General features: G+C 46.8%; 1 protein-coding gene across 1 annotated transcript; it reads right to left on the reverse strand.

The window, feature by feature from the left end:
- Window positions 1-2,376: 2,376 nt before the first annotated feature.
- Window positions 2,377-9,160, reverse strand: LOC132764306 (uncharacterized). Its single transcript, XM_060758249.2, has 2 exons — window positions 7,814-9,160; window positions 2,377-4,056 (listed from the first exon to the last, which is right to left on the reverse strand). Exons 1-2 carry the CDS (start codon window positions 8,094-8,096, stop codon window positions 3,677-3,679), a joined length of 663 nt encoding a protein of 220 aa, XP_060614232.2. The 5' UTR covers window positions 8,097-9,160; the 3' UTR covers window positions 2,377-3,676.
- Window positions 9,161-12,482: the final 3,322 nt, after the last annotated feature.

Consider the following 12,482-nt stretch of genomic DNA (forward strand, 5'->3'; position numbering starts at 1 on the left):
CGACTAAGAGGGTCTGGAGAACAAGCCCTATGAGGAGCGGCTTAGGGAACTGGGCATGTTTAGCCTGAAGAAGAGAAGGCTGAGAGGAGACATGATAGCCATGTATAAATATGTGAGAGGAAGCCACAGGGAGGAGGGAGCAAGCTTGTTTTCTGCTTCCCTGGAGACTAGGACGCGGAACAATGGCTTCAAACTACAAGAGAGAAGATTCCATCTGAACACAAGGAAGAACTTCCTGACTGTGAGAGCCGTTCAGCAGTGGAACTCTCTGCCCCGGAGTGTGGTGGAGGCTCCTTCTTTGGAAGCTTTTAAGCAGAGGCTGGATGGCCATCTGTCAGGGGTGATTTGAATGCAATATTCCTGCTTCTTGGCAGAATGGGGTTGGACTGGATGGCCCATGAGGTCTCTTCCAACTCTTTGATTCTATGATTCTATGAATGCTCCCATTAAGGAGGCCAGACTTGGTGGAGGTGGTTGACAGGGGCAGAGCTGCAGGCTATTGAAGGCTGCTCTCCCCCCTGCTGTGCTCTTTGCTTCAGTGTGAGCTAAGAGGCTGGTTTCAACCCCCCCCCCCCCCCGTGAAATTTTCAACCCCTCCCGAAAAAGTTTTCTGGCTACGGCCCTGGCAGGGAGGAAGGAGGGGGGAGGGAGAAGGGAGGAAGGAAGAGGTGGAAGGAAGGAAGGAAGGAAGGAAGGAAGGAGGAGGAGGGAGAAGGAGGGAAGAAGGAGAAGGAAAGAAGGAGGGGGAAGGGGAAGGAAGGAAGAGGTGGAAGAAGGAAGGAAGGAAGGAGGTTGGAGGAAGGAAATAAGTAACAAGTGAAGTGCCGCAGGGTTCCGTCCTGGGCCCGGTCCTGTTCAACATCTTTATTAATGACTTAGATGAAGGCCTAGAAGGCAGGATCATCAAGTTTGCAGATGACACCAAATTGGGAGGGATAGCCAATAGTCCAGAGGACAGGAGCAGAATTCAAAACGATCTTGACAGATTAGAGAGATGGGCCAAAACTAACAAAATGAAGTTCAACAGTGACAAATGCAAGATACTCCACTTTGGCAGAAAAAAACGAAATGCAAAGATACAGGATGGGGGACGATGCCTGGCTCGAGAGCAGTACGTGTGAAAAAGATCTTGGAGTCCTCGTGGACAGCAAGTTAAACATGAGCCAGGAATGTGATGTGGCAACAAAAAAAGCCAATGGGATTTTGGCCTGCATCAAGAGGAGCATAGTGTCTAGATCTAGGGAAGTCATGCTCCCCATGCTCTATTCTGCTTTGGTTAGACCACACCTGGAATATTGTGTCCAATTCTGGGCACCACAATTCAAGAGAGATATTGACAAGCTGGAATGTGTCCAGAGGAGGGCGACTAAAATGATCAAGGGTCTGGAGAACTAGCGCTATGAGGAGCGGCTTAAGGAGCTGGGCATGTTTAGCCTGAAGAAGAGAAGGCTGAGAGGAGATATGAGAGCCATGTATAAATATGTGAGAGGAAGCCACAGGGAGGAGGGAGCAAGCTTGTTTTCTGCTTCCTTGGAGACTAGGACGTGGAACAATGGCTTCATACTACAAGAGAGAAGATTCCATCTGAACACAAGGAAGAACTTCCTGACTGTGAGAGCCATTCAGCAGTGGAACTCTCTGCCCCGGAGTGTGGTGGAGGCTCCTTCTTTGGAAGCTTTTAAACAGAGGCTGGATGGCCATCTGTCAGGGGTGATTTGAATGCAATATTCCTGCTTCTTGGCAGGAATATTCCCCATTATATAAGATGTAAAATAATGCAAAGTGCCACTCTCTGTGACCCCAGGAAAGGAGGTAATCCCTTGATTGAAAGGATCCTGATAAGAAACTCTTTTGCATGGACAATACAATGGGCACCGATCCCGAGTCTCGGACTATGGCCGCTCGGGGGAAGTGTCCGCTCGGCAAAAACAGTCATTTATTGCCAGGACAAAGGCATTCGGAAAGCCACAATTTGTCCTGATCTGTTTGCTCAGTTTCCTTCCATTAACCAAAGACTGCCGCCAAGATTACTCCATTGTTCCCATATAAAGGAAAATCTGGGTTCTGGCCATCTCGCCAGACATCAAATAATAATCGCCACCCCTCATCACAATAGCTGGTCAGCTGGAAGGCCCCTGAGGACTCACCGACCACCTGGGCGCAACATATCACCATAATCCACTCAAGTTTCCATTATTTCCCTCTTGTCCCGCCTCCCCCTCTCCTGATTGGCTGGAGGGCCAAAGCGGCGTGGGCACCCCTTGGTTAAGATGTTCGGGAGGTGGCCAAGCCAGCCAATGTAGAGTGCCAGCCAATCAGCGCCAAGCCGGCTTTGGGGGGGGGGGGGGAGCGGGAAAGTTGAATCTGACAACTCTGTATTTCTATAAAAAGGCTTTATTTTGTATTAAATGAATGCTTGCTTGTCGAATTATCGTGGCTTTGCATCCTCTCCAGCTGGATCGAAATAGACAACTCGGTGGCGCTTCTTTCAACTTTGGTGAGATTCATTTGGGAATCTTAGGGAAATTCTATTTTGCGGCTTCTTCTTTTTTTTGCTCTCCAAAGTAGCGGGTCCTCCTTGTTGGATCTGCCAGGTCTCTCCCTCCAGGGTGAGACCCTTCCAAATTCGTGCTTGACTTCATAAGGAGGAGGAAGGAAGAAGGAAGGAAAGAGGTGGAAGGAAGGTAGGAAGGAGGAGGAGGGAGGAAGGAAGGAGCACACAAATAGCAGTGTCTTTGGAGTACTTTTATTTACAGTAGGCTACATTTTAGTACTATGTCCTCACAGGTTTCTACAAAGACAAAATGAGAGAAAGACAGATATCACCAATTCATTTTTTACACCTGTGTGGCACATCTGTCCTTTATTTGTGCTCCCATTTATTAAAAAAATAGCTCATAGATCTACCATGAAAATAGCTTTCAGCTTAACAAAAGGTACCTCAGCCGTGGTGGCTGATACGAAGACACCAGCGAAGGAAGGAACACAAGCTCAAAGGCTCATTTATAGCTTAGCTCCCGGTTTATGCACCTGAGCTCACCAGTTCCTCTTTTTTAACACTTCAGTGGTGGGGACACTAATTAAAGTAATGATGCTAGCATTTTATAGGTACATTATGAGAGAGATCATGGGAATGTGCCCTCAGGTCAATCTGTGTGCCCTTTTGTTACGATTACTATGAAATGAACATGTGGTCAGGTCATTGTGGCGACGAACAGGGTTATGTACTTGTAGTGTATGTGTCCATCTATCATGTCATGGTGGGGAGGACAAACAGGGATATGTGTTGGTAGTGAATGTGAGGGGGCCATATAGCAGGAACCCTAAAAGTATTATCAGAAGCAATTAAATTTGTCTTAAGATCTTGGAAAGGAAGGAAAGCCCTTTCTCTCGTTGCATTAGGACATGGGTGTGATTTACAATCCTGGAAACAATCGACATGTGTGCCTTTATACAGGTAATCATCAGGATACCTTTCGGTCTTGACAAAATAATGTTTGTTAATGACATCACTACTTCTGTGCGTTAGCAATAAAGGCCATTTGAAAATGACTCTTCATTAAATAACGGTTGGAATGCTAGAAAACACAACATCTCCCCCCCCCCCCCCTCTGTTCCCAAGTCATAAGGCACTGTCCTCTACGACAGAGTTGAACCTCTTGACTTTCCTGTTGCCTTAACCGTCAGGACGGGGAGGACTGCGCCACAAAGTGGCCAGGAAAGGTGGGCAGTGCAGGCCCAGCGTCCATTCTCCACAGACACCTTCCTCGGGACAGACAGCCTTGACACACATCTGGGCATCCTGGCCTCCTTCGGCGCTACGGAACAGTTCCGTCACGTCGAAGCGGACGCCACAGGCTTCCACACTCAATAGTTTTGTGCCACGGTTGCCCTGACGGGCCTGCAAATGCTGGCGGAGTGAAGGAGGGGCAGTGAGGAGTAGTCTGTAAGGCGGTGGCTGACCCCCCTCCAGATTGAGTAGGACAAAGGCTTTGGTGAGCTCTTCTCCCTTCTGACAGCGCAGGCGCAGCATCCAGCAAAACTCATGCTCCTCACCTGCAAAGGGGACAAAGGGAAACCTACTAGTTGTTGGAAATAGCAACCTTCTCGAGCCACCAGTAGTTATTTATTATGTATATAATTCAGATTAAGTACTGTATTGTATATCTATGTATTTTTTGAAAGGCAGAAGATTACAGAAAATTCATAGAACTGTCAGTAAGTAGCTTATGACACTGTAAATTATGGCCTTCTCCCGAGGAAAAACATATAATATTGCAAAGGACGACCTCCTCAGCAGCATATAATGCTGTAAATCGTCGCCTTCTCGTGAAAAAAAAAGTATATCACAAAGGATTACCACGTCACCCACTAGATAATAATAATAATAATCATCATCATCATCATCATCATCATCATCATCATCATCATCATCATCATTTATATTCTGCTCTATCTCCCCGAAGGGACTCAGGGTAGAAATCTGTGACAAAACAGAAGCTTTTTTTGTTGAATTCCAGGGCCAAAGACAATGGCGAAGACAGAAGAGTAGCCTGCCTCAGGGGAGCGTGCTTGCTCCATCAATATTTAGTATTTACACAAATGATCAGCTACTGCCAGAAGGGATAGAGAGTTTCATCTATGCTGACGATCACGCCATCGCCGCTCAAGCAGGGAGCTTTGAAATGGTTGAACAGAAGCTCCCCGAAGCTTTAGGTACTCTTACTGCCTATTACAGGGGAAACCAGCTGATTACTAACCCCTTTAAAACACAGACGCGCTCTTTTCATCTTGAGAACAGACAAGCATCTCGAGCTCTGAGGATGACCTGGGAAGGAATCCTACTGGAGCACTGCAGCACACCCAAATATTTCCGAGTTACCCTGGACCGTGCTCTGACCTACAAGTAGCACAACTTGAATATCAAGCAAAAAGTGGGAGCTATGCGCTATACCACTGAAGAAATTACACTGCTTAGCCGGTATTGCACCACCTGACATCTGCCGGGAAGTAGCAGCCAATAATTAAAGGATCAAGGCAGCAACATCTCCGGCCATTCCTCTGTTCGGATATCAGCCAGATCTACACATACTTGCAGGAATACCTCAGCAAGCGAGAGTCCAAAAGTGGCAGGCTAAAATCCAGAACCTCAATCAGTGGCTGATACCAGATGAGATAATCCCTCCTGGGCACACAGAAGACTGGGCAACTTGGAAGGCACCAAACAGACTGCGCCCTCGCATCACGAGATGCCAGGCCAATCTTAAGAAATGGGGCTACAAAGTGGAGTTTGCAACATGCAAGTGTGGAGAATGTCAAACCACAGACCACCTATTACAATGTAGTTTGAGCCCTTCTCACAGCAACACCAGAGGCACTCCAAGTGGCCAGCTTTTGGTCAAAGGACATTCTTTTAAACTTTGTGCTTTTTTAGGTACATTACAACTGTACAACTGGTGAGTGAATTAGAACCAGACATCCTGAGGAGTGAGGTTGAATGGGCCTTAAGAAGCATTGCTAACAACAAGGCAGCAGGAGACGACGGGATCCCAGCTGAACTGTTCAAAATCTTGAAAGATTATGCTGTCAAGGTGATGCATGCCATATGCCGGCAAATATGGAAGACACAAGAATGGCCATCAGACTGGAAAAAAATCAACTTATATCCCCATACCAAAAAAGGGAAATGCTAAAGACCGCTCAAACTTCTGTACAGTGGCCCTTATTTCTCATTCCAGGAAGGTAATGCTCAAGATCCTGCAAAGAAGGCTCCAGCAAGACATGGAGAGAGTGTTGCCAGATGTTCAAGCTGGGTTTAGAAAAGGCAGAGGAACGAGAGACCCAATTGCCAATATCCGGATGCTGGAGAATGGAGAAAGGCGGGGAGTTTCAGAAAAACATCTATTTCTGCTTTATTGACTATTCTAAAGCCTTTGACTGTATGGATCATAATAAATTGTAGCAAGTTCTTGGTGGTCTGGGCATACCAAATCACCTTACCTCTCTCCTGAGGAATTTGTATAAAGTAGCAACAGTAAGAACAGACCACGGAATTACAGACTGGTTCAAGACTGGGAAAGGTGTACGGCAGGGAAAGGTGTACTCTCCCCTACCTATTCAACATGTATGCAGAGCACATCATGCGATGTGCAAGGCTTGAGGAATGCAAGGCTGGGGTGAAAATTGCTGGAAGAAACCTTAACAACATTAGATATGCAGATGATACCACTTTGATGGCTGAAAGCGAAGAGAAGCTGAGGAGGCCTTATAACCAAGGAGAAAGGAGAAAGGGCAAACGCTGGGTTGCAGTTAAACAAAAAAAAACAAGATTATGGCAACAAGAATGATTGACAACTGGGAAATAGAGGGAGAAAACATGGAGGCCGTGACAGACTTTGTATTTCTAGGTGCAAAGATTACTACAGATGCAGACTGCAGCCAGGAAATCAGGAGACGCTTCCTTCTTGGGAGGAGAGCAATGTCCAATCTTGATAAAGCAGTGAAGAGTAGAGACATCAGACTGGCAACAAAGATCCATTGCCTAGTCCAAGCCATGGTCTTCCCTGTAGTCACCTACGGATGTGAGAGCTAGACCTTCTTAGGGAAGGCTGAGTGAAGGAAGAGAGATGCTTTTGAACTGTGGTGCTGGAGGAAAGTTCTGAGAGTGCCTTGGACAGCGAGAAGATCTAACCAGTCCATACTTCAGGAAATAAAGCCTGACTGCTCATTGGAGGGAAGAATAGTAGAGGCCAAGATGAAGTACTTTGGCCACATCGTGAGAAGAAAGGAAAGCTTGGAGAAGACAATGGTGCTAGGGAAAAAGGAAGGAAAAAGGAAGAGGGGCCGACCAAGGGCAAGATGGATGGATGGTATCCTTGAAGTGGCTGGATTGACCTTGAAGGAGCTGCGGGTGGTGACGGCCAACAGGGAGCTCTGGCGTGGGCTGGTCCATGAAATCATGAAGAGTCGGAAACGACTGAACGAATGAACAACAAACAACTGTACCCTCGGTTCGCTTCTGATATGATAAATAAAAAAAATGGACACATTCAGTCATAAGTTTTCCAAACCCTTGATGTTGGCAACACTCTTTAGACATGCTTTGTTTCCCAACACAGTAATTCAATTTTACTAGCAAACCAGAGATTAATTCAATCCCTTATAAAAGATATGGATACAAACATAGTTAAAATGTAATAAGTACATTTAAAAATGTAGTAAGTATCTCATGTAATAAGCCACGCTGAGTCCCCCCTAGGGGGTTAAGAAGGGCGGGGTAGAAGTACTCGAAATAAATAAATAAATAAATAAATAAATGTTTCATTTAAATATAAATTTAAAAGATACAATTTATTGTTTATTTGATACAGACGCAGAGATTTCTTGTTACGTTCACGCAACACACCTACACAGTGCAGCTGACAAAGAGTTTGGAAAATTCTGCTGTAGAGCATCACAATAAGTGTGGAGGGGGCACTAAAGATCTTGACTTTGGGACCTTTTTGGGATGCCCATGATCACCTCTTCCTTGGAGCCCCCAGTGGCGCAGTGGGTTAAACCCCTGTGCCGGCAGGACTGAAGACCAACAGGTCGCAGGTTCGAATCCAGGGAGAGGCGGATGAGCTCCCTTTATCAGCTCCAGCTCCTCATTCAGGGACATCAGTGAAGCCTCTCACAAGGATGATAAAACATCAAAAAATCATCCGGGCATCCCCTGGGCAACGTCTGGACGGCCAATTGTCTCACACCAGAAGCGACTTGCAGTTTCTCAGGTCGCTCCCGACACGACAAACCCCCCCCCCCCCTTCCTTACCTTCTGTGCCTTCATTGAGCTTGAGGGAGATGGTCTTTTTGGTGCTGACCATCCTGAGCATCGCTTGGCCAGCACAGCGCAGCATGCAGCTGCTGAATCTGGGCGTCAGGCGTCGCTCTTCTTCTTCTTCCTCTGTTGCTGCTGTGTTCTCTTGTTCTTCTTCCAGGCAGGGTGTCCACGTGTGGGTCACCGTCACCTCTGTCGCAGCAGGCGGGTCATCTCCCACACAGCCAGGGGCAGCCACAGCAAGAGCAAACACCAGGCCTAGCCAGCAGCGACCCATGGCATTCTCTGGGGACAGAAGCTCAACAAGGTGCAGGAGCAAAATCTCAGCCCCCAGGGACAGAAGGCAGGCCCGGAGGCCCGATCCAGGAGACACAACAGGCCCGGGCTCACTTGTGTCGCCTGCTGCGTGCCAAGATCCGTTTGCCCTGTCGCTGCTGGCCAAAGAGGACCGTTGCCAGCGGAGGCTTTTTATAAGAGGTTTAGGAACGCTGGGCCCCAGGGAGGGAAAAGAAAGCTTGGGAGGCCAGCTGGGGTGCGCAAAAGCGAGCCAAGGGAGGGTGGGTTACGCAAGAGGGAACTGTCTGTGGACATTTCCATGGAGCAGCGTCTCAGCTTGTCCCTTAGCTTAACCCCTTCATGCTTCCAGCCCAAGGATTTCTATTTGCATTTACCCTGTAATGTACTCCAAACTACACCAACAAGGATTTCCTGAGTTATTGCAAGGAGTGGGGAGAGAGGAGCCTAAAGCACTGCTTCTTAAACTGTGGGTCCTGGCCTCGAATGGGATTGGCTTAAGCTCAATATTGGGGTCACAAAAAGTTGGGCAGCAGTAAAGGGTTTGCGTTGTCAAAGGCTTTCATGTCCGGAATCACTGGGTTGCTGTGAGTTTTCCAGGCTGTCTGGCGATGTTCCAGAAGCATTCTCTCTTGATGTTTCACCCACATCTCTGGGAGGCATCCTCAGAGGTTGTGAGATAAGTTGGAAACTAGGCAAGTGGGATTTATATATCTGTGGAATAATGTCGAGTGGGAGAAAGAACTCTTGTCTGCTGGAGGCAAGTATGAATGTTGCAGTTGGCCACCTTGAATGGTCTTGCAGCTTCAAAACCAAAACAGTCAGGGCCAGCTAACACCTGTTAACAAAGGCAGGAAGCAGCCAGGCTTTGAAGCTACAAGGCTATTAAATGCTAATCATAGAATCATAGAATCAAAGAGTTGGAAGAGACCTCATGGGCCATCCAGTCCAACCCCCTGCCAAGAAGCAGGAATGTTGCATTCAAGTCACCCCTGACAGATGGCCATCCAGCCTCTGTTTAAAAGCTTCCAAAGAAGGAGCCTCCACCACACTCCGGGGCAGAGAGTTCCACTGCTGAACGGCTCTCACAGTCAGGAAGTTCAGATGGAATGTCCTTTCTTGTAGTTTGAAGCCATTGTTCCGTGTCCTAGTCTCCAAGGACGCAGAAAACAAACTTGCTCCCTCCTCCCTGTGACTTCCTCACATATTTATAATCAAACTGGCCAATGCAACATTCACACCAAGAAGCCCCCAGTGGGGTAGTGGGTTAAACCCCTTTGCCGGCAGGACTGAAAACTGACAGGTCGCAGGTTCAAATCCGGGGAGAGGTGGATGAGCTCCCTTTATCAGCTCCAGCTCCTCATGTGGGGACATGAGAGAAGCCTCCCACAAGGATATAAAAAAAACATCAAATCATCTGGGCATCCCCTGGGCAACGTCCTTGCAGACAGCCAATTCTCTCACACCAGAAGTGATTTGCAGTTTCTCAAGTCGCTCTTGGCATGACAAAAAAAAACCAAACCAAAAACATTCACACCTGCCTCAAACAGACAAGGGTTCTTTCTCTTATCCTAGACATTACTACACAGATGTATAAACCCTACTTGCCAAGTTTCCAACAGACTTCACAACCTCTGAGGATGCCTAGGCAAGTGGGTTTTATATGTCTGTGGAATGTTCAGGGTGGGAGAAGGAACTCTTGTCTGTTGGAAGCAAGTGTGAATGTTGCTGATCAAGCTTGCTAATTGTGACATTCACAATTGCCTCCAACAGACAAGAGTTCATTCTCCCACCCTGGACATTATTCCACAGATATATAAGCCCCACTTATCTAGTTTCCAACAGACCTCACAACCTCTGAGGATGCCTGCCATAGATGTGGGCAAAACGTTAGAGGAGAAAATGTATCTGGAACATGGTCAGATAGCCCAGAAAACTCACAGCAACTCAGTAAAGGATTTGACTTCCATCCATATACAACCCAGTAAAGGGTTTGACTTCCATCCATATACAACATGCAAGGTTTACAGTTGACTCTGCAGGAAATGCATCAGGAAAATCAGCTTGTTTAGCACACCATCTAAATGCAGATTTATCATCAGCAAATGTTTGGTTTTCAGACCTGTTACACAGGATTTGTTTGTTTTTTTCATGTCAGGAGCGACGACAAAAGCAGCATCACAGTGAAAGGAATATAAGCATTTGGAACTTCTTTAAAGTTAATCCCGGGACAAACTAAACTCTTGCCAAAAAGGTCAGTGGTTAGAATTGGGGAGAAGGGTGAGCTCCTGTCTATCAGCTCCAGCTTCTCATGCGGTGACATGAGAAGCCTCCCACTGGATGGTAAAACATCTGGGCATCCCCTGGGCAACTGCCATCTATGGCCAATTCTCTCACACCAGAAGTGACATGTCAGTGCTGCAGACACACACGCAGAAAGATCCTTCTACTCAGGGAAGGGGGTGGTTCCTTTTTGGCAAGTTAAGATAGTGCTTACAGTGGCACTTAACCTAGAGCTTCCCAAACTGTCACAAGCTGGAATGTGTCCAGAGGAGGGCGACTAAAATGATCAAGGGTCTGGAGAACAAGCCCGATGAGGAGCGGCTTAAAGAGCTGGGCATGTTTAGCCTGAAGAAGAGAAAGCTGAGAGGAGACATGATAGCCATGTATAAATATGTGAGAGGAAGTCATAGGGAGGGAGCAAGCTTGTTTTCTGCTTCCCTGGAGACTAGGACGCAGAACAATGGCTTCAAACTACAAGAAAGGAGAGTCCGTCTGAAGATGAGGAAGAACTTCCTGACTGCGAGAGCCGTTCAGCAGTGGAACTCTCTGCCCTAGAGTGTGGTGGAGGCTCCTTCTTTGGAAGTTTTTAAACAGAGGCTGGATGTCCATCTGTCGGGGGTGATTTGAATGCACCCCCGACATCCAGTCCAACCCAGGGGGTTGGACTGGATGGCCCATGAGGTCTCTTCCAACTCTGATTCTGATTACTTTGTCAGCTGTAGTGCATGCACCTCTCAATATATGTGAAATAAGCAATAATTAAAAAAAATAAGTTTCTTGAAATATGTTGTGTCACCACAAGATAAAAGTATCCCCTTGACATGAAGTCTAGTCAAACCTGACTGGGGGCTGGTGTTCATCTCCATTTCTAAACCAAAGAGCCGGACTTGTGCGTAGAAACATCTCCTAGGTCATGACTGCATGGAGCACATTTAGTGGTACCCATTGATCTACTCACGCTTGCATGTTTTCAAACTGCTAGGTTGACAGAAGTTGGGGCTAATGACAGGAACTCACCCCATCCTGCGGATTTGAACCACCAAAGTTCTGCAGCTTAGTGGTTGAACCTTCTGTGCCACTGCTGCCCCATACATTTCATCATTACAACTTATGTATGTTTCAGTATTTCTTACAAGGGGCTAGTTAAACTTCCAGGTAGCTAGTAAAACTGAATGACATGTCACAAAAGGATGCATACAAAGTGTTTTCAACCTGAAATGCTTGGAAAACAGACTTAAGGAGTAATAGGTAAAGATTTCCCCTGAGCAGACAAGAGCCAGCGTTGTCCATGGACATGTGGCTAGCATAACTGCATGGCACGCCGTTACCTTCCCCCTACCAGAGCTGTACCTATTGATCTACTCACTGCTAGGTCAACAGAAGACGGGGCTAACAGCAGGAGCTCATCCTGCTCCCTGGATTTGAACAGCCAACCTTTTGGTTGGAAAGTTCAGCAGCTCAGCAGTTTAATCTGCTGTGCCACCAAGGGGCCCTGACTTACAAAGGTAACTATGTCAGTGTTACATTTCTTATCCAAATACTCTAAAGACAGATGAATGATCATCAAGCTTTATCCTCCATGAAATGGACCATTTGCTATTAAACTTCTCCAAGTTCCTGAACTTCATTATATTTAGCAAGAACACACTGCAGTTCAACAGCCTACAGGAGTTACTCTCAGCATAGTTAAACTTCCACCATTTCACATTTGCAGTTTAGTCAGACAAGAACAGCAGGACTGAATTCCCAAGTGAGGTGTTTCCAAGAAATATGCATTGTGGACTTTGCCACAAGGCTTAGAGGAAGATGTGACAAGGCAAGAGAAGTACAAACTTTATGAACACCATCTGAATTCACTTCAGCATAGACATCAACATTGTGTTTACAATGGGTAAAACCCTTGTGCTGCAATGGGTTAAATCAGGGGTCCTCAGACTAAGGCCCGGGGGCCCTCCAAGGTCATTTACCCGGCCCTCGCTCAGGGTCAACCTAAGTCTGAAATGACTTGAAAGCACACAACAACAGGAATCCTATCTCATCAGCCAAAAGCAGGCCCACACTTCCCATTGAAATACTAATAAGTTTA

Source organism: Anolis sagrei, chromosome 12 (assembly GCF_037176765.1).
Source record: "Anolis sagrei isolate rAnoSag1 chromosome 12, rAnoSag1.mat, whole genome shotgun sequence".
Classification (NCBI taxonomy): Eukaryota; Metazoa; Chordata; class Lepidosauria; order Squamata; family Dactyloidae; genus Anolis; species Anolis sagrei.